This window comes from Pelodiscus sinensis, chromosome 24 (genome assembly GCF_052426305.1).
Source record: "Pelodiscus sinensis isolate ZL-2025 chromosome 24, ASM5242630v1, whole genome shotgun sequence".
Taxonomy (NCBI): Eukaryota; Metazoa; Chordata; order Testudines; family Trionychidae; genus Pelodiscus; species Pelodiscus sinensis.
Genome location: NC_143075.1, coordinates 8,229,252 through 8,251,866, shown reverse-complemented (window position 1 = coordinate 8,251,866; position 22,615 = coordinate 8,229,252). Strand labels below are relative to the sequence as shown.

At 44.4% G+C, this 22,615-nt stretch overlaps 1 protein-coding gene across 5 annotated transcripts in view; it reads right to left on the bottom strand.

Annotated features, from left to right (window-relative positions):
* The window catches only part of LOC102460020 (cyclin-dependent kinase 11B), a 43,280-nt gene that overhangs the window by 7,651 nt on the left and 13,014 nt on the right, over positions 1-22,615 (bottom strand). For 4 of the 5 annotated variants that reach the window (XM_075906801.2, XM_075906804.2, XM_075906802.2 and 1 more), the window contains 11 exons: positions 18,052-18,150; positions 17,793-17,936; positions 16,641-16,706; positions 15,613-15,788; positions 12,362-12,452; positions 6,188-6,309; positions 5,066-5,171; positions 3,670-3,791; positions 2,534-2,641; positions 1,721-1,837; positions 1,280-1,428 (listed from right to left, as the gene is read on the bottom strand). In XM_075906801.2, coding sequence (XP_075762916.1) covers positions 1,280-1,428; positions 1,721-1,837; positions 2,534-2,641; positions 3,670-3,791; positions 5,066-5,171; positions 6,188-6,309; positions 12,362-12,452; positions 15,613-15,788; positions 16,641-16,706; positions 17,793-17,936; positions 18,052-18,150 — 1,300 coding nt within the window. The remainder of the gene's footprint in view (positions 1-1,279; positions 1,429-1,720; positions 1,838-2,533; positions 2,642-3,669; positions 3,792-5,065; positions 5,172-6,187; positions 6,310-12,361; positions 12,453-15,612; positions 15,789-16,640; positions 16,707-17,792; positions 17,937-18,051; positions 18,151-22,615) is intronic. The other variant, XM_075906803.2, reaches the window with a different exon arrangement.

Genomic DNA, 22,615 nt, shown 5'->3' with positions numbered 1-22,615 from the left:
ACCACCATATTGATAACCACCTTTACTAGAATGAGGCTTCACCTAGTCCTTTGGCAGTTACTAAATGATCCAAAGTATTACTGTTATAGTCATTCCAAAGAGGGGGAAAAAGGGGAGGACTAGATATCCTCTTTTATGAAGGACAGATACAGACTTTCCATAGGGTCTGGAATCTGAACCTGTCCTTTCAAGGTACATACATGTGGCATGAAATCTTGAAGAACCTTCTGAGGGGAAAAAAACTCAAGTCATCGCCAGCACCCCTTTTTAAAAAAAGGCTGGGAAAGAAGATCTGGGGCCTACAGATAGAACTAACTATGAAGATGACCATAACAGCTGATTTAACAGAACTGACAAAATACAGATCACTTGTTTTCTCCTTAGCTTATCACTTTCCTCATATGAATTGTAAGATATTCCCTTTCCCTTTCCCTTCCCTCCCACCCCGCCTCCAGTTTAACTATACTGTTAGGACTTCACTGTTGATTGCAACAGCCGCCAGTAAACTGCAAGACGCAAGACTCGCAGGACAGGATAATTAAATGCAATATGAATTATCTAAACTACTACTGGGAAAACAGACATTATATACTAGGACTTTCCTGCCAATGTAAGGATGCTAATGGTTAACCGTTAAACTTCACTCTCAACAGGGGAGGCTTTCTGGTTACGATTAACCAGTAAGGGCTGGACTGCCTGCGGTGGACAGGGAGCTGGTGCAGCCCCATGGGGTGCAGTGAGGACAGGGGTTTTCAAGCCTGGCTGTAGCAGTCCCCCCTCCAAGAGGGGGCTGCTCCAGACCGCCTGACCACTGTTTAATTTTAAATGCTATGGCAGAGCCAAGGACTAAGAGGTGTTACAGGTCAGGATTCAGATTCACTAGGTACAGCTCTAAAAACAACGAGGAGTCTGGCGGCACCTTACAGGCTAACAGATTTATTTAGGTATAAGCTTCCATGGGCCAAGACTCACTTCGTCAGATGCATTCTGATGAAGCAGGTCTTGGTCCATGAAAGCTTATGCCCAAATAAATCTGTTTGCCTATAAAGTGCCAGTGGACTCCTCATTGTTCTTGCAGATACCTCTCTGATAGGTGTAGCTATGTGAGGGCCAAGAAGAGAATTTAGGGACGATGATAATTCAAAGCTTGAAATGCATCAGTCTCACCTACCTGAGAAATCAAGGGATGCCTTGATACAAGACTTTAGAAAATTCTCCATAACTATAAGACTATAAGAAATGGGTTCTTCCATTAATTCCAATAGACATTAGCACTCACTTGTTCATGAGATCAAAACCCGGATCAGAGAGGAGTGCCCCAAATCTCTTGCGTAAGTTGTTATAGGGATACTCTGTGAATGTCATCTTCTTTACAGCTGGCAACTCATTGTACCCAGGCCAGATTTTTTCACTGGGAGTACCCAGGTCCTACAAACCAAAATATTATCTCAGAAGAACATTCACACTACAGTGCATTTTTGTTGTTCCTTAACCATGTATGATTTGATAAGTATCAAGAGAACTTAACATAAAAGCAGTATCTTCAAGAACACATTAATCACATGTACATACTGAACAAAAAGAAGGCTCTCTTACCCCCTTAATTAAAACAGCGTCTATATCAACGTTGGGAAGGGTGTTTACTTGCTTACTACAACCTTCTAGAGCAATGTTGCGCAACAACAATGTTCAGTGACCACAAGAGTATCAAAAACATTACCTTAAAAACTTTGTTAATCTGGTCAATTTCTGATTTTCCTGGAAACAGTGGTTTCTGAGTTAACAGCTCTCCAAATATGCAACCTACTGACCACATGTCTATTGCAGTGGAGTATTCCTGAAAGTAGATAAAATGCCCAAATTACAGCAGGAATTATTTCACAAGATACATCGTGACACAGCCAACTCAGTGATGATCTGACTACTTAGGTCACTGCATATGAACCATGCATAGTCTCAAGTTACTGCAGATGATAAAATAGTTACTTATTATACACATACCACATACTGAAATGTGACTCACCAAAATGTCACCTCTTTTCCCCATCCTATGTTGAGAATCGTTCTCACCACAACTAGCAGAGGGAATCCTAGCTACAGCCCTGTCATACATTAGCACTGTGTTCTACATTTGACGAACCTTTTAAATATTATTAGAGGGGTAGCCGTGTTAGTCTGAATCTGCATAAAGAACGAGAAGTATGGTGGCACCTTATAGACTAACAGATTTATTGGAGCATATGCTTTTGTGGGCAAAGACCCACTTCGTCAGATGCAACTTTTAAATATTGTTTTCTACAACAAGTAGGAAAACAATACTACAGTTTAGCACTTTAGTAAAAGTAAACAATTTCTCCGTCAAACTAGAAATTACAATGTTGATTCAACTCCAGATTTTTCAATCCCTAAATCAAATATGAAAAATCATCCATGCATACTTTGTATGTCAATTACAAAATACGGTAAAAAAAAATCAAGGAGCAATAAAGAATAATTGGTGTCTTAGTTCACAGATGGACAGGAAGAAACATACCTTGGCGCCAAGTAACAGCTCTGGTGCCCTGTACCACAGTGTCACAACAACAGGTGTATAAGGTTTCAGGGGTGACCCATACTCTCGGGCCAGTCCAAAATCTCCGACCTGAATGAGAATGTATCATTAGCATTATCTCCTAACACACTGTAGAAGCTGGTATTATCTACAATGCCAGCACACAATGTGCAGTAATTTTCCTGAACCCTTACACCCTTAAAAATAGTTTTCAATTAGCAGAATAAACCACTGATTTGTTAGCCTTGTAAGATTCTGCTTGCTTGCTCACTCATCCAAAAAGTAATTTATTTTGGCTAGTAAAGCAAACATTTTTCTCCCCATTTGTGACCATCATGGCAAAGGTCTAGTAGATTTTCTCCCTAGGCTGGTAAATTTTCATGGCAAAAAAAAAAAAATCAATATTGGATAGTGCTAACTGTAATCACATAACAAACAGTAAAACTTCACAGTGTGAAAGCAAGCTGTCTGCACCAGGAAAGGAAACAGCATCTTCTGCATACTACATCAACACCCCAACTTCAGAATAATATTAACTTTATAATTTTGCCTCCAGATTTTAGAATAGTGAAACTGAAGAAGACTCTTATAGCCTGATCCTACTTGCTATATATTCTTCTAGTATTTTTTAAAAATAAATTAAAAATTTATAATCTGTTCCCAAGCACGAACCTTTTAAATATCATCAGAAGAGTAGCCGTGTTAGTCTGAATCTGCATAAAGAACGAGAAGTCCTTTGGCACCTTATAGACTAACAGATTTATTGGAGCATAAGCTTTCGTGGGCAAAGATCCACTTTGTCAGAAGCAACTTTTAAATATTGTTTTCGTCAGCAAGTAAGAAAACAATACTACACTTTAGCACTCTACAAATACTTTTCAATTAACTTAAAGCTCACAATACCCCTGGAAGTTAACAAAAAGGTGTTATCCTTGTCTTATAGATGGAGAAATTGAGGCACAAAAACTGAACTTATTTAAAGTCACACATATGCTCTATGGCAGAATTAGGAAAAGAACTCTAATCTGACTCCTACTTATGTTACTATAAAAACAAGACAATACTTCCTTGACCAATAAACGATGTTTATTTATTACTCCAAAACACTGGATCCTTACTTTTAAAATGCCTGCATGACTGAGCAGTAGGTTGGAGGTCTTCAAGTCCCGATGAAGTATCCAGTTGTCATGAAGGTGCTTGACTCCACGCAATAACTGAATCATCAAAGTTTTCACTTCACCTGGAAGGATTGAAGAAAGAACCCTGTGTGTTCAGTTGAAAGTCTAAGTCTGCCAGTACTATGTTTTTTGAAGTAGTTGCATCAAGAGCATAGAACAAAACATACCGAACCGAAATAAGTACTAGATATGTATTTAATTATTAAAAAAAGAATCAACAGATTTACAGGATTAAGGGGAAAAAGCAGCAGCCTTTTATCAGTATGGACCAAAACTTGATCCCACTGAAGTCAATTCAAAGCTCTCAATGACGAATATAGCACCGAGATGTGACCACAGAATTTTAGCAGATAGTGAGTGAAAGTGTGTTGAATTCAGTGTTTTCAGCACAACCCATGCAGAACAGACATTTCAGGTAATGCTAACGTGTCCAAGTTAGCAGGGACAATTAAATTGATTTTCAATTGTACAGAGTAATTCTTCCAGGGGCATCTGAGGACCCTCACACTACAGCACATTTGGATGGGAGGAACATGGTGCAGTTCTGGGCACAATTAGTTACATCCCCAAATATTTCATTTTTCAGGGACTAATCTTGTTGTATAAAGCCAAGAGAATGAAGTCACTGGAATACCTTTGTTTCCAGTTTTCCCATGACACTTAATTTTTTAAGTGAAATAAATAACTAAATCAAGTAAGTCTGTAACCCTGACCCAAACTTCCCCATGAATATATATATTTGCTTCATTATCACTCATTATCATGTACATTACAGTAGCACATAAAGGTCCTGATCATCATCAAGGCCACATCATGCTACGGGCTGCTTATACACACACATAGGTATATGCACGGCTCGACGATCATGGCGAAAACCACTCGCCAGCCCCGCACTGCGCATGAACAAGCCGCCGGTAAATGGGGCAACCGGCTGAAATCTACTCGCCTGCGGATTTGTCGAGCCCTGGGTATATGTGTGTAATACATGGGCCGGACTTTTCAAAGGCCTCTAAGGTAGTTGGATATCCAAATCCCATTGAAACAATGAGAATTGGATACCACATTCCTGAGGCTCTTTGCCAACTCAAACCATAGACTCTCATATTATAGTCATGGTCACTGACCTAAGATTCTAAATAGAGGGTAAGCAGGCAGGTAGAAAAAGGAACCGTCCCTGTTCCAAAGACATTTCAGAAAGAGTTTCATCTTAACAAAATAGTCTGTCTCACGCTACGCCAAAATGCGCCAGCACAACTCCAGGACATGTTATATTGATGCTCTTATAACTCATATGATTTTAGCTTAGAAAGTTAAAGAAAGGTAGGAAATACAGTACCTGGTAAAAATGGCTGTTTCATGGTTTCCATCAGACTCTTGAGGTCATGTTCTACATAATTCATTACAATATAGATTTTATCCATATTACTGCCCACGACAATTTCCTAAGAAAATAAATACAGCATATTATCAAGGAAACCAAGCAATATTTATAAGAGGCTAAAAATGGCTGTCACAGGAAAGTCACAGGAAAGGTACGATACTTAAGTATTCCAGACAAGTTCATTTTAGTAAGCTTTAAACAGATTTTACAGACAAAAATTAGCTATTTGATATTCTACAAGGTACACAACTGCATACTGATAGAAACAAACTCTAACATGCCAATATTGTACTTAAATTAGACCAGCATTTCTCAAACTGTGGGTTGCAACCCCCAGGGGGGTCACAACCAACTTACAGGGGGGTCGCAGCTGGATCCAGTTTTTTTTCTTGAAAAAATTTGTCTCTCCCTGCGAGCTCCATCCGGTAAAAAAAAACCTAATTTTCCCCTGCCGCGTCTGGCAGGGGCAGGGGAGTGAGGAGCACCGCAGAGTCTAGTGAGGAGGGCAGTTGCCAGGTACCACGCTTAGGGGGGCGCCAGACTGCGTGCTGCTCTGGCCAGCGTGAGCAGCAGAGACCCGCAGCTGGCCACGTGATGCCTCCCCTACAGAGTGAGCTGAGGCAGCCAGCCGGGCTTCAGGAGCAGCCATTTTAAAAGTAAGTTTCCTCCATGCCTGGCTCTGCGGGGGAGAAGGGGGTGAACGGGAGGGGGGAGATTAGATTGGAGTAGGTTCCCAGACACTGAGGATGCCTGCCTGAGGGGGAGCGGGGGAGTGCACTGGGATGGGGAAATGCTTGGGGGGTGGGGGCCTGGCTCTGGGACTGCACCCAGCCCTCCCCCTAACTGGACAAAGTGGTGCAACTTTTGCTTAACAACTTTGTCCCCCCCCCCCTCCTTTTTTCCTTTTTTTTAATTTTGCTTAACTTTGGGGAGGGTGGGGGGGGGGTCACACATTCATTTAGCATTTTAGGGGGTCGCGGTATCAAAGTTTGACAACCCCCGAATTAGACCATGACAGGGCATTTTAACACTTCAAGAATAAAATTAATGTGGATATCAAAGTATTGGTGCTCTTACTCTAACAGTGACTATATTTGGATGCTGTGCTTTCAGAATAGTGTTTATTTCTCTTAGAGAGGTAATGGGGAAGCCTTCTTTTTCCTTTTCCATTTTCAGTCGCTTCAGGGCCACAATTTCATCTACAAGAAAAATAATATCTTAAATACACAACGCAAATTAAATCCGTACTCAAAGAAATGTCAAGAGGGCACTTCTTACAGCACAGTAAATATTCTGACTGTCTGTTTCAATGAAAGTCATTATCCAGACATTATATTAGCTTTTGTGTTAAAGACAGGACTAGATTGAAGTCATAGATACTTGCTGAATTCATTGATAAGAAAAAAAAACACAAAACAGGTTTTTCCCCTTGCATCATTTTCCAAGATTGCTGATTATAGATTTTATTACGGTCCAATAAAACACAAATGGAAAGAGAACACAACTACTAAAGAACTAGATGATTTGCCACTCACACAAACACCGATTTAACTTCCCATCAGCTACTGGAAGGAAAAAATGCATTTGGGGTTATATTTACCCACATGATGGCCAGCACCACTTAATACCTCAAAATGTTAATGTAAATTATCTGCATTGTGCTAGGACTTACAGGGTCAAATCAGGGACCAGGATCCCATTGTGCTAAGCTAAGCAAAGCACTGTAAAACACATCCCCCTCCCAAAGAGCTCACAGAGTAAAAGTAAAACAGGATTTAAGTGGTGAATAGCCCTCACAGAGGTGAATCCTCCCCTTTATGAATTAATTCTATGTGGCAAGACTATAAAATTAACAGTTAATATGTGACTCTTTAGATATGAAAGTGTTCTTATTTATTACATGTCAATTAGTGATAAAAAATATCCTTAGCATACTGTGGTGTTGTCTTGTACTGAGTGAGCAGTCAACGTCAGCTCTGCTTTTGTAAGTTATTTCAGAGAGTAATGTTAATGTCAGCCTCAAAGGACAGCCACATGCCATGTAGGATAGAAGAGGAAGTGACCACTGAAACTATATAATACAAGAAATGAATTTAAAGAAAATAATACTCTTCTTTTTGGTATGCATCCTTTTCACAAAGGACTTTGAAACACTGAAAGAAATAATGAATTCTCACTGTTTCCCTGCATTACCCCAAACTAGTAGATGGAGGAATTGAAAGTTTAATTTACAGCAAGTCAATAGTCTGGTCTCCAAGTCTTATGGCCTAAATATACAAACAAACTTTCTCTTAACAAAGCACACTTGTTTTGCTCAACACAAGTTTACAAAATGACTTTACAGATGGTGGTAAAATACACTGTAACATGCATATAAACTTCTGGTGAAAACAGACAGCTTGCAGGAAAGCAATAAATTATTTGTGATAGCAGCAGGAGGGGGAATCATTTCAGAGATTATAAAACAGCGTGCATCTTGCTGTGTTAGCTACTGTACACAATAAAATAAGCACTTCAGTACAAACACTACATATGTTATCACGATGTTAAATTAGATCCTTCTTCCAGCTGATAAATCACTTTAAAAAAGAAAGATTCAAACATGCTTATATTTGGCTCTTGCATCGCTGGTATCAAATGGGGTAACTTTTCAGCAAGATAGCTGCCATCACTAAAAGTTCAAAAACTTTGATTGATTTATTTACTAAGTTTTCAAATACACACCACAGGTTATACGTGGGTAACGTTTCTCAGACTGTGTGAGCTTTTTAACTATTATTAAAACAGCTTTAGTTTCCTTCAAACAAGAGTGACTGCAAAGTAAACAATAAAAGTGAGCCAACCACAATTTTTTGTAAACACAAACTACTTATTTTATAAAACCATTTAAATCATTTTCCACACGTATAATGCCACCTATTGGTATATCTAACAACCTGGCAGTTCACCTGCTAGGCTCAACTAAATCTAAGCAACTCGGAAGCAGGAAACCTGTAAGGCAGTGGTTCCCAACATTTCGAGCATACAGACCTCTTTACAATCTGTTAAGTTTTATGGAGCCACCCGCAAGGTGAGTGGCAGGAAGCGGCAGCCAGCACGTCCCTTGGCCTATGCTGCTTCTGAAGCTCCGGCCTGCTCCATCCCCTGCTCATCCATGGAGGATACAGCGAGGGGGGTCTCATTGCCAAAGGCAGCTCTGCCCCAGCACTCTGCCCTTCGCCAGGCACGGAGCCCTGGGGGGAAAGGAAAAGGGAAAGAAAAAGAAGGATCGGGTCCACCATGAGACTGGGACGGAGGAAGAGGGCTGGAGCGTTAACAACAATGCAGCTGGCAGCGGGAGGATGTATTGTGCCTTCTGGGCTATCAAGATCCCATCTTGGTGGCGGGAGGCAGCGTGTGTGCAGCTGGTCATGAATGGCAAGCCCCAGGTGAGAATCACCTGGTAGAAAGTCATAGGCACGCCGTGGCCCGATCTTTACTCTTCTTTTTCTTACCTAAACTGGGCTGGGACTCATTGCCCTAAGGGCTTTAAAAAAAAAAAAAAAAAAAAAAAAAAAATCGAACTTCTTTATTTCTACATGTCTATGTCCAACAGGAAGAGACTATCTTCAAAAAGAATCTTATTTCAAGTGCACATCACACTGAGGGTAAAGAGTCACTCATAAAAGAGAGCAAGAACTAAAAATAATATATTAAACAGTCTTATTTTTTTCTTATTAATGGGGGATTTAGTAAATGATTCTCTCCCCCGACTATAACTCTACACTGATTAATACAATCAAATCCACGAACAGACTATATTAAAGGACACACTTATCCAACTATTCTCCCACGTCAGCATATCAGAACATTTGATACAAGAGAGCATAGATTGGTCTTGTGGTTGTAGCTCAGGACTGAAAGCCAAGAAATCTGGATTATATTTCCAGATCTACCACAGACTTCCTGTTATGTTCCTTATTATTATTGTAAAGCCTCTTTCACATTTTTAGAAAACTTTCAAGTCCTGGGATAGAAGGCGCTACAGAAATGCAAATTATAATTTCATTACGTTTTTATACAATGTTTTTACTGAACTTCAAATAGTTCTTGCTACAAAAGATTCAAGAACTATTTTTCTACATTGAATAACATCCTCCTCAGAGTTCAGAAAAGTTAGTGAAGATCCCATACTAAGTTCTCAGACTAACAAGCCAAGGCAAGTTCTTAACATGAACAAAACTTTTGACTCCCTCTGTTAAATGCTGAATCCTGCATCACCTACTGTGCTAAGGATGTTAAGGACTAGTTGACCCCGCCCCTGGCCCTTGCTGCCTCCAGATAGAGGCAGCAAAGGGGGTGGGGGGAAGAGGGGATACTTCAAAGCGGCAGTACCACATGGAGCCCATACCCGGGCTCCACTGGATTCTGCCACTTTGAAACACAGAGGCAGCGTTCAAAGGGGCAGTGCTGCACAGCTTGATCACTGGCTCAGCTGTGTGGTGCTGCCCCTTTGAAACGCTGCCTCTGTTTCTCAAAGGAGCGCCACAAGGAGCTGACCCCAGGCTCCATGTGGTGCTGCCACAGCAGTTCAAAGTGGCAGCACTGTGTGGAGCCCAGGGTCAGCTAGAGCTGATCCCAGGCTCCATGAGGCATTTCCACGGAACCTGGGATCAGCTGGGGAGTCCCCAGCTGATCCTGGGTTGTGGATAAATGCTGCTTGAAACCGGTAGTCAGCTGGGAAGTCCACATTTGATCTTGGGTTCTGCGGAAATGCCGCGCGGAGCCCAGGATCAGCTCCAGCTGATCCCGGACTCCGCATGGCATTTCAAAGCGGAAGCACGGCATGGAGCCCAGGGTCAGTGTGGGACACTCAGTCCCTCGCTGACCCCAGGCTCCATGAGGGCACTTCCGCTTTGAAATGCGCAAGAGCTGGGCACTCTTGTACATTTCAAAGCTGGCATGCTTGTGTGCAGCCCAGAGTTACCAGGACTTTCTGCTGGCCCCAGGCTGCACGCGGAGTTCCACATTGCTCCTTTGAAATGTACAAGAGCCCCAGTGTGGGCTCTTGTACATTTCAAAGGAGGAGTGCAGAAGTACCTATCGACTAGTTGAGGGAAATTTCATCAACTACTAAACGAGCAAATTAACCGATATTTAACATCCTTATATTGTGCAAGCACTGTTGTTACATTTCGTTCATATAGTTACCATCATCTTGATGTTTAAATTGTCCACTATACTAACAATGGCATGTAATGGCATGTTTATTATAATGTAGAAGGTTAATAATGTTTTAAAGAAAAAAGCTCTCTAGAAGAATTCCAGCCTACACTGCAACGTGCCCTCTAATATTTTCCACCTATGCGCAGAATCAATTCTGTTACATGCACCAAAGCAAGTAGGGTTGTGCACTACCAGTAGAAACACCTGCTGCCAGCAGCGGGTGCTCTGCTAATCAGCTGGGCAGCATTTGAATCTCTCCCCAGGTGGCCACCCAAGCGCACAGTTCACAGTGAACACTGATGCACAGTACAAAACAGGGAGAGCACAAAGTGATTATGTTTCATGCAAGAGAACATTCAAAATATAGGTTGAACCTCTCTAGTCCAGCACCCTCAGGACTTGATGGGTACCAAACCAGAGGATTTGGCAAACCACAGGCCAAACTGAATATTATTTAACAGCATTACCAACACTTCTACTGCTTAGTGGGCTTGTAGCAAACATTCTTCAGTATATTAGAGGTAAATTACAGCACAGAACACAGAGAACCAGGACTGGTGGCTGTAAACAAACTTTATGGATCCGTGGGAAACTTGACGACACCCATGGTAAGTGGCCATCTGGCTAACTGAAATCATGCCAGATCACAGATGTCACTGGACCAGAGAGTGCTGGACTACAGAGGTTCAACCAGTAGTAACTTCAAGCAAAGATGCTTGTTTTCCCAAACTGCAGGTCCCTACAACATACTACTTCCCTGTGATCACCAAGAGTTGTAGCCCTAAAATGGGCCACTTAAACAAGTGGTTTAATATTACACTAGGGGGCTGTGCTCCCTGCTCGCTTTGTTCACCACTCCCCATCGCTGGCCGCTAGTGCAGTCAGAGGGCCTATCAATCTTGCACTGAGCCCAGCTGTGTTCTCTATGGCCCCAAGTCACTCCCACCCTTCTCCACTCCCGCCCACCAACCACACCCCTGCACAAGCCCCTGCATCCGAATGCTCTCGGCCCATCCCACCTGCTCTTGCCCTTCAATTACCAGCCAGTCTCCCCCCCACACACACACACCCCCTTCCCACAACCCAGCCCACTCCTTCCATCCCTAGCCCCACCTGCATCCTCCATCCCTACACCCACCATCCTCCCTAACCCCGCCTTCCCACCCTGCCCATCCCACTTCTTCCATCCGTAGCCCCACTTCCATCCTCCATTCCCTGCCTCCATTCCTACCCCCACCATCCCTCTCGCCTCCAATAAAAGCCGGTGCCCCCCAGCACCGTCTCTGTAGGGAGAAGAGGCAGGGGCACAGCAGGGAACAGGCGGCACTTTCACCTTTGAAATATATGTACAAGAGCCCGGCTGTTGTACATTTCAAAAGCAAAGCGCTGCCAAGAGTGCGGGGCCAGAGAGGGACTGCTTGAGTCCCCCACTGGTCGTGCTCCCCATGGCACTTCCACCTTTGTAGCAAGAGCCGGAGGCCCCCTTATTGACTAACTGAATAGTCGATGCAAATTACGTTGACTATTTGATTAACTGATTAGTCTAAATTTAACATCCTTACTGCCGGGAAAAGGTCCCAACATCCCCAGGTCCAGCTGCCCCAGAGCCTCTACCTGGGGAGGGTCACCTGTAAGCAATGGCAGATCCGGAGTGGCGCCCAGGCCTGGATGGAATCACTCCCTACCCCAGACACTGTTCAGGGACTGGCAAAGCTGCCTGGGAGCCCGGCTTAGGCAGATTCCATCTCCCAAGGGTCCTTCCTGCTTAGCTCTGGCCGCAGCTTTTCGGGAGGCAGAATCTGCCCAGGCCGGGCTACCAGGTGGCTTTGTCGGTCCCCAAACAGTGTCTGGGGCAAGACAGCTGTGGGAGGGTGGAGCCTATGGGACGCAGTGACATGATGACCTCACTGTCATCCCACAGGAAAAGCTTTTTTTATAGAGAGAGCACGGTAACACTTTGGGCTTTTAGTAAGTGTTGTGAAAACATTAAGTCGCTTAATGAACCCAACATTTGTAACAGTTTTAAATAGGCACATTTGTACCCACCAGTTTTTTTGTCTTTTGCCCGGTATACCACACCATATGTTCCCTCTTCAATCCTGTTCAAACACTGAAATTCCTCCACACTACGACATCCCTAAGAAAAAAACCAAACAGAAATGTAGTCTCTAGGATTTACTTTTTCCAATGACGTATAAAACATAGTACGGCTGACTTCATATGAACAGTTTGTTATCCCAGAAGAGTACAATATAGAGCTATGTCCAGGAATACTATATTTTATTCCAAAGCATTTTTACCTAGCCCAAGAAAGTGTCCTTTCGGGCACAAAAAGCTACATTTAAAAAAGGATTAAAATACTCCACCTCAATAGCTCCTATGCCCCACCCATTCCTACAGATGCAGAAGGAATGGGGATTTCAGTCTCAGCAACACAGGGACTAGCTCAGCACCTTAGACTGACGCGTCTCATGGAAGCCAATAAGCTGCATTTGCATTCCCTAAGCATATGCTATTCTTAGCCACTGACAGCTAAAATAGATAGGATCACATAAGTCTTGACTGTCTAGTTCAAAGTTTCTCAACGACCAGTCCTGCGCTGGGCTCTGAGATCTGCCTGATAGTTTAGAAAGACAGCAAGCCGGTCCCTGGAATCAAAAAGGTTGAGAAACATTGGTCTAAATACTTCCCCATTTAAAAATAAAGGTGACAGTATACGTATTCAATATAAAATTGCTTCCCATTTTACTTTAGTGCAAACTTTTAACAAAACATGCATAGTTATATCTATAGCAAATGCTCAACAACACACACATATTAAGTGTTTCTGTATTCTGCATCTATACAAGTTCATGTGTCTCTCTTAAATTTACAGCCTTTCAATTTCATTGAACACTGTAAGCAAGTGACAATTTCAAACTAGAAGCTTTATGTGGCAAGACTGTCTTTTTTCCTGTACTTGTACAGCACTTAAGACTGTGAGGTTCAGGTCCATGGCTAGGGTTCCTACTAGGGATTTAAGAAGTTAACTGGTTACCCAGTAAGTAGGTGGCTTATTGGCCTGCTTACAAGGTAACCGGTTAACCAGCCCTGCTGGCCAGACCCTGTCCCCACCATCACTGGTTAACCAGTTAAACAAATTGTTTAGCCAGTTAACTATTGTAGGCAAAGGTAAAAACTTAGGGTTTAAAACTAGCTCCTATGTGCTATGATACATAATTATTATTTTTCTCACCTTCTCAGTTCTCTGCTTATTCATCTCCTCTATAAACTTTTCAATCTCTCCTCACAGAGACAGCTTTCCCTTCCAATACACATTTCATACAATCTGAGATCTCAGGAGGTCATCAAGTCCAGCCCCCTGCCCAATGCAGGACTAACCTCAACTAAATCATCCCAGCCAGGACTTAAAAACCTGTGGCGATGGAGATTCCACCTCCTTCCGAGGGAACCTATCCCAGTGCTTCATAAGAACATAAGAACGGCCGTACTCAGTCAGACCAAAGGTCCATCTAGCCCAGTAGCCTGTCTGCCGACAGTGGCCAGCACCAAGTGCCCTGGAGGGGGTGGACCGAAGACAATGATCAAGCAATTTGTCTTGTGCCATCCATCTCCAGCCCCTGACAAACAGATCAGGGACACCATTCCTACCCCCTGGCTAATAACCTTTTATGGACCTAGTCTCCATTAATTTATCTAGCTTCTCTTTAAACTCTGTTATAGTCCTAGCCTTCACAGCCTCTTCTGGCAAGGAGTTCCACAGGCTGACTATGCGCTGTGTGAAGAACTTTCACTTATTAGTTTTAAACCTGCTACCCATTAGCAGGCGTCCTCTAGTCCTTATATTATGGGAACTAATGAATAACTTTTCTTTATTTACCCTCTCCACACCACTCATGATTTTATATACCTCTATCATATCCCTCCTCAGTCTCCTCTTTTCCAAACTGAAAGGCCAAAGCAACTGGGACTCTTCATATGGGACCTGTTCCAAACCCCTAAACATTTTAGTTGCCCTTTTCTGAACCCCCTCCTTCACCACCCTACTAGTGAAATAGTTTTTCCTAATATCCAGACTAGATCTCCACTGTAACTTGAGACCATTGCTCCTCGTTCTGCCATCTGTCACCACTGAGAACAGCCTCTCTCCATCCTCTTTGGAATCTTCCTTCAGGAAGTTGAAGGCTGCTATCAAATCCCCCCTCACTCTTCTTTTCTGAAGACTAAACAAACCCAAATCCCTCAGTCTCTCCTCGTAGATCATGTGCTCCAGCCCCCTAATCATTTTGGTTGCCCTCCACTGGACCCTCTCCAATGTGTCCACATCCTTTTCATACTAGGGGGCCCAGAACTGGATGCAATACTCCAGATGTGGCCTCACCAGCGCCAAATAAAGGGGAATAATCACTTCTCTAGATCTGCTGGAAATGCTCCTCCTAATGCACCCCAATATACCATTAGACTTCCTGGCTACAACATTTCTGTTACTTGTGAACCCTGCCTATACCTACAGGGTACGTCTACACTGGCGCGTTCTCATGCAAAAACTCTTTTGCGGAAGAGTTCTTCTGCAAAAACTCTTCCAGAAGAGAGCGTCTATACTGGCATGTGCTTTTGCACAAGAGGTGTGCTTTTGCATAAGAGCATCCAGGCCAGTGTAGACGCTCTCTTGTGCAAGAAAGCTCCGATGGCCATTTTAGCCATAGGGCTTTCTTGCGCAAGAAATTCATGTTGCCTGTCTACACTGGCCTCTTGCGCAAGAAAAGGTGCGCAAAAGGGCTTATTCCGGAGCGGGAGCGTCAGAGTTCTGGTGCAAGAAGCCCTGATTTCATACATTAGAACGTCAGTTTACTTGCACAAGAACACATGGCCAGTGTAGACAGGAAGCAAGTTTTTGTACAAGCTTTTGCGCAAGATCGTGCCAGTGTAGACACAGCCACAGTATCTATTTTCAGATGGGATGATCAGAATATTGCACTACCTCAGTGTATTGTATTCTCATTAAACACTAAACAGTTTCAACTTGTTTTCACACAACTTTTAAAAATATTTAAGTGAATATTTGATTGATGGAATATGCGCCTTGACTCAATTGACACCACAACATGCTTTTGGTTGACCCCAGCACTGATTATGCACATAATGAATCTGACATTGGGGAAATGCACTGACGATCTGACATATGACTGTTTTATATCCAAGATGCTTTGCAGAGTACATCTATCGTTTTATGTCACTATCTATGGAAATCAAATCCCCTCCAAGATGTTCTGGAGCACTTGTGAAATAAGACTCACCTGCAGCGCAGGAAGGTACTTGGGTAGCTCTTGCTTCAACTCAATGGGTGATGAAGCTGGAGAATCAGGAACATAATCTCCTTCTGTCATTGCATTGGAATGGGGGGTCCCTTCCCCCACTTCCTCCTCTTCTCCTTCACTTCCTGCTGAATCCCGATCAAACCTTGACTCTGTAACTTCAAAATTTAGAATCAATTGTGGAAACAGGTAACGATTAGGGCTGTCTGAATTAGTTTTAGACAAACTAATGAGGAATAAAATTTTGATCATAAAGCAGATACTAAAGAGAGTGGCACGCATTCTGTTAAAAGATGATAGGAGGGTATTTAAAGAAACATAACTTTTTATGGGGACTGGGATATGTTTCATGAGGTTCTGTTCTAGTTCCTTGAATACATGAGGTTCTGTTCTAGTTCCTTGAATACATTTTCAAGGTTAACTACTACACATTATAAAACTAAACCAATATATGAACAGAATGCAAAAGAAGACTGGTGCAACTTTAAGCTGATTCACATCATCACTGCAATTCTGAGTACTAAGAGGATGGGCCCAAATAAATATCACAGCCAGATCATTAGGCAAGTTCAGATCCAGATCCAAACTGCCTCTGTTTACTCTTACAACAGATCAATGAAAAGCCCTTGGATCAGAACTCTCATTCAGATTTCGGGGAAGTTCTATTCCAGGACGTGTCTAATCTTGAATACAGCTGGCTCTCAGATCCAAATCGTGTGGTGGAGTGTATCACTGATGAAAATCCACAAGCAAGTTGATTTTAAAAAGCTACGGTCATTTCATTCATAAAATATCATTTTATGCAAGATTTCTATGTAGACCAGCAGAAATAATATCCACCCCTTGACCACCAATAGTACGTCTTATACTAGCCTATTTTTACAATCAAGTTCCAGTAGGCTGGAACACCTTGTTATGCTTTCACAGACTATTCAGTGCATTAAAATCTGTAGGTCATGAAATAGAAAAGTAAAAAACTGTTACAGAGAAAGCCAATGTTTGCATCTTACCAATTGGAATGTGATTTCCATTCTCTCGCTCTTCTTCTTCACTCATTTCTTCTTCACTCACCTCTTCTAAAAACAGAATGAAATGCAATAGAAAAAGCTTAATATCATTCTGATTTCATGTAGACAGATGCTTAATACAGTGAACTAGCAATGTGAGCATCACAGAGTCATGCAGAGGTCCCCAAACTGTGGGGCATGTCCCCTTTCAGGTGGTGGAGGAATGTTTGAGGGAGAGAAGGAGACTCTCCTGGGATGAGGAGAGGAGGGAGCGCCATCCCACCCATCGCCGTTGTCCTGGCCCCATGCCTGGCCAAGTCTCCAGCCTTGGTGCAGTTCCACATCCAGCCACAGGCCCAGCTGCAGCACCACTTCTGGCACTGCCCCAGCCGTCTGCTACAGTTCCATTCTTGGCCCAGGGCCAATGCTGGGGTAAGGGCTAAGAGTGGACCACATCCAGCCATGGGCCCAACTATCTGCCCCCACTCAGCCCAGCAGCAGCTGCGTTCCCACACCCACTCCCAGCCTCAGAACCTGGGGTTTTGTTCCTGGTTCCAGCAAAAAAAGCCATCCCAGCTGTGGCTCCAGTCTCAGTCCCCTTACCCATGTCCACCTCCTGGCTTAGGATGGAGGGTGTGGAGGGTGATAGGGGGAAGTAAGCCTCAAAAGTTTGGTGATCATTGGAAAAATGCCATTTCAGTAGTCTTCCAGGTCTGGGTTACTAACCCTATGATCTGTTAATAACTAGAGATGTGAACATGGGCTCACTGGTTAACCCTCATGGTTACATGCAGCCCCTCCCCTACACTGCTGCCTTTGTATCAAGTGATGTCGCTTTCACCATCTCTCTAGAACTGTCCATCTTGGTGCCTTAGGTTGATAGTCTTTCTGTATGAGGGCATGTACAAGTTCATTACTATTTGTCCTCAGAAGTTATTTTTGTAATGATCTTATTTTAGGTTTCTATATATCTGTGATCAAGAGGAAAGGAAAGGAAAGGAAAGGAAAGGAAAGGAAAGGAAAGGAAAGGAAAGGAAAGGAAAGGAAAGGAAAGGAAAGGAAAGGAAAGGAAAGGAAAGGAAAGGGGATATGGTAAAGCTGTCAGCACAAAAGTGATTTGGGCGAGCATTTTTGAGGTCATGTTTTAGCACTTACCAGCTGACTGTTCAGTTACTTCCTCAGAATTACTTCCTGTCTCCTCTTCCTCCTCCTCTTCTTCCTCCTCCTCCTCTTCCTCCTCTTCTTCTGATTCTCCACTGCTAGATTCCTCTTCCTCTTCCTCTGAACCAGATGCAGATTCTGGTGGGGGATAAGCAAAGAACACACAAGTAACTAGGTGTGCTGTCGCAAGAAGGATCTTCTCATAAATATGATTATTTCTGAGGGTAAGTTCTGTATATTTGAGCGCAATTACCTCCTGATGAAGACTCTGCTGAGCTAGTTTTCCTCTCACTGTCACTGATGTCTTGCAAATCTGAAAGCAGGTCTCTTTCTTCTGTTTTTTCCTCTTTCACTGAGAAGTAATAAAACAAAGCAGTTTCTAAACCAATGGTCTCCAACCTTTTAAGTCACTTTTCTGAATTTAAGGGCAACCTACGATCTACCCCAACAGTTCCCCAAAGCCTCGCCCACTCTATTCTCCCTCCCCCCACCCTGACTTACTTTCACCAGGCAGGAGAAAGGGGTTTGGGTTCAGGAGGGTATGCAGGATCTGGGCTGGAACAAAGGGGTTCACACTGTGGGAGCAGACTCTGGGATAAGTCTGGGGTATGGGGTGGAGTGAAAGAGGAGTGAGGGGTGCAAGCTCTGGGAAGAGGGTTGGGACTTACCTTGAGCGACTCCCAGTTAGTGGTGCAGCGGGGCTAAGGCAGGCTCCCTGCCTCACTCCATTCTCAGAAGGGGCCAATGAGTCCCTGAAGCTGCTGGGGGGTATGTAGTTCTAAGCACCGCCACTGCAGCTCCCACTGGCCACAGTTCCCAGCTCCTGGCCAATGGGAGCTGTAGGGAGAGCGTGCCTGCAGGCAGGGGCAGCTCTCAGAGATCCCTGCTTCTCCCATAATGGGGCTACAAAGGTGTGCTAGTCACTTCGGGGAGTGGCATGGGGCTGGGCAGGCAGGGGGCTTGCCTTAATGGCACCCTGCTGCATCACCAAGAGATTATCAACTGGAAAAGTCTCCAGGATCAACCAGTCGATCGTGATCGACCAGCTGGTAACCACTGTTCTGAGCATTTTCTCTACCTTATCAAGTACTGCACACCCAAGAACCCTAGATTATTTTCTTTGTTAACCCCTTGAACCACTGCCAAACATTTCAGTCAGGTCCAACAGAATGTACCTGCTAAGATTTTGAATGTCCTCGGCATGGCTTCACATAAAGTTACATACCATTGAAATTAACAGTAAGAACTGCAGTGTAGCAGGATCAAGAGTGGAAGAATTGAACTGTATTTTAGAAATGTTTTTAGAAGTATATCGAGTTATTAATAAATCTCATGGCATGACGGGGGGAGAATGCACAATTTGGTAATAAATTCTGTAAATACCACTACAGGCAGTCCCCGACTTACGCGGATCCGACTTACGTCGGATCCGCACTTACGAACGGAGCTTTCTCGCCCCGGAAGTCGGGGCAAGAAAGCCCCGTTCGTAAGCTGCTCCGGTGCCCCTCGTCTGCTGGAGACCGTCTCCAGCAGACCAGGGGCACCGGGCGGGTTCCCGCGCTTCTGAGGCTTTGCCAGAGCAAAGCCTCGGAAGCGCGGGAACCGCTGCTGCTGCCACTTGGGTGCCGGTGCCTGTGGTCTGCTGGGGACCGTCCCCAGCAGACCACAGGCACCGGGACCCAAGCGGCAGCAGCGGGCGGGTTCCTGCGCTTCTGAGGCTTTGCTAGAGCAAAGCCTCAGAAGCGCGGGAACCCCCGCTGCTGCCGCATGAGACCCGGTGCCTGTGGTCTGCTGGGGACGGTCCCCAGCAGACCACAGGCACCCAGACTGAAACTGCAGCCACGGGGGGGTCACGCGCCTCTGAGGCTTTGCCAGAGCAAAGCCTCAGAGGCGCGGGGAACCGCCGCTGCTGCCGCTTCAGTCAAAGCGGCAGCAGCGGCGGTTCCCCGCGCCTCTGAGGCTTTGCTCTGGCAAAGCCTCAGAGGCGCGGGACCCCCCCGCGGCTGCGGCTTCAGTCAGGGTGCCTGTGGTCTGCTGGGGACTGTCCCCAGCAGACCACAGGCATCCAGACTGGAGCGGCAGCAGCGACGGTTCCCCGCGCCTCTGAGGCTTTGCTCTGGCAAAGCCTCAGAGGCGCGGGACCCCCCGCGGCTGCGGCTGAATCAGGACGTCTGGGGCAGAGCAGATGGGGTGCTGCTGGGTTGGTCCAGTAGCACCCCAGCTGCTCTGCCCCAGGCGTCCCCAAGTCAGCTTCTGCTGAAACTGACCAGCGCTGACTACAGGAAGCCCCAGGCAGAGTTGCTCTGCCCCGGGCTTCCTGGAATCAGCTGCTGATCAGTTTCAGCAGCAGCTGACTTGGGGACCCTAGGGTTCTTAAGTTGATTCTGTATGTAAGTCAGAACTGGCGGTCAGTTTCAGCAGTGTCTGAATCTGGACGCCAGTTCCGACTTACATACAGATTCAACTTAAGAACAAACCTACAGTCCCTATCTTGTACGTAACCCGGGGACTGCCTGTATTAGAGCACAATTTTACAAATACAAAAAAATCACCACTACTTCTGACTGTTCACATGTGTATTGGCTATAATAACTTTTCAGAACTACAACAAAATAAAAGCACAACTGAACTTTAACCAGAGGATATGGCTATTCCAATTCCTGAATATTTTCTGTTAATAAACCGAGTCCCTAGAAACATGGCAACCCAAAGGATTAATTGTATGGCTTGGAAGACAAATTGAGCTTTCCAAGCCAGAATATATCCTGAAGTGTTTTTGAGTTTGTAAAGGATGATAACTGTAGTAATATTTAAACTATACTGCAGTTTCTATAACATTGAAGGATGTTGAATAAGCTTATTCAATTGCTATTTCCTTTCTCCTCTAACAGAATTCAAGGGGACCCAAATGGTGGTTGAAGTATTCACTAGTTAGTCCCTGTCTCCTCTAAAAGTATTCAAGGGGATGAGACAAATGGTGGCTTTCAGTTTGGGAGGGTATTAAGATACAAATATAAGGAAAGTCTGAAGTCATTTACTAAGGTCAAGAGACTAAGGCATTCAAGCATAAGCAACATTGTTATACAGTGTAAGTTCAAGCATATTACATAGCACAGGCAACATTTTTAACCCCAAAGATTAAGAACTAGCATTGCAGAACTCTTTGCAGAATGCGTGGTATATGCCTGTTGGGGAGATAAAATATGCAAAAATGTGTTCTGGTTTAGCACAAACATTGCAATGTCTTGGTATTGGTTTTAGTTTTTACCAGTATAGGTTATAATGCCCTTCCATTCCTGCAGCAATTCTGGGGAGGAGACCATTATGGTGAATACAATGAATGCATATCTGCTTGGTCTGCCCTTATCCTTTTTGAACAAGGGCTGTTTCTGTTTCTTGATCACCTCTATTAGCAGAGCTTGCCAAGTGGCGGCGAGCCCTGCTCACCAGCCGCGCGGTTTCGCGCCGTTCTGCGTTCTGCCCATGTGCAGATCACTCTGTGCCGGCTCTTCTGGGTCGTAATCTACTCGCCACACGTGAGTAGATTATTTGTCGAGCCCTGTCTATTAGCATAATGTCCTCCAATGTAAGGCACACCTAAAGAGGTGCATATGCAATTACTAACCTGCATCCCCCAACTCTGTCCTGAAAACCATTTACACCAAATAAGTAATGGCACATACTACCAAACCCCACTGTCCAAACAAGAATAGCCCGCCACTCCTCAAAACATGCTAGAAGTAAAATACTTCATTGCAATAAAGTCCCTGGGCACAGGGAAAATAAGGTGGAAAACAAGTTACCATCACAAGTGTCTCCCATGACTCGAAAAAAAACCTATCAAAATAGAGGGGAAAATATTTTATCATTGATGCCACAGAGACCGACCTAGGAACCACAACTTCGAGTTAATTTTATCAGGCCCTCTCTTCTCTGTCTAGGTCCTGCACCTGAAGTGCCAGGCTTCTCAAAGATAGAACTATCATCAAACTCTGGCTGCCTGAGTGCAAAGAGATGCAGGGGGGGAAAAGGCAGTGTCCAGACACCTCTTGAGCGCCTTCTGGAAGAGATACAGGAAAGGAGATCAAGCAGCTTCTTGGGGATGAGTTTTTCTTGGAGAAACTTCAGTCAGTGCAGCTCCATTTCCAGACTAAGGTAATAAGTGTCTGGTGAGAAACATTCTGCAAACCTAGGATGACCAGCAGTGGCTAACTTAAGGTTGACAAAGGCCACTTTCCTGGAGACCGCACACAACTCACTTCAGAGCTGCAGCACACCAACAGGAAAGCTGTCCTAAGTGTTCAGTCTTGTGGCCATTGCCCCACTTGGATGCTTGCCATCCTTCCTTGCTATCAGGCAATAGCTGTAGCACCTCAAGTTGACTTCCAAAGCAAAAGCCAGCTGGCAGCAAGATCTCAAATACATCTCCATCTGCCTCTGCACATTTGCTGTTGTCAGCATTGCAGTGTGGACCACAGTTCTGTTCATGCTGGCTGACAGTAATCTGAAAATAGGGCTTACTAACAAAAACTAGCAAACAAACATGAAGACGAATCATGGGAATCTATGAGTCTGGCTTCACGTCCAGAATTCCAGTTGCTTCTAGGGATGTAAAAGGTTAACTGGGTAACCAATGGAGGCTGGAACAGCTCCCCTCCTGCTGGGGATAGGGGGCTGCTCCAACCCCATGAGCGCCCCGCAGAAGCAAGCTACTCCAGCATCAGGAGCAGACTTTGTCCATGGCAGAGGGGCTACTCCAGGCCAGCAGGCTGGAGCGGCCCCCTCGCCTGTCCCCTTTATTGTATGAACTGGTTACA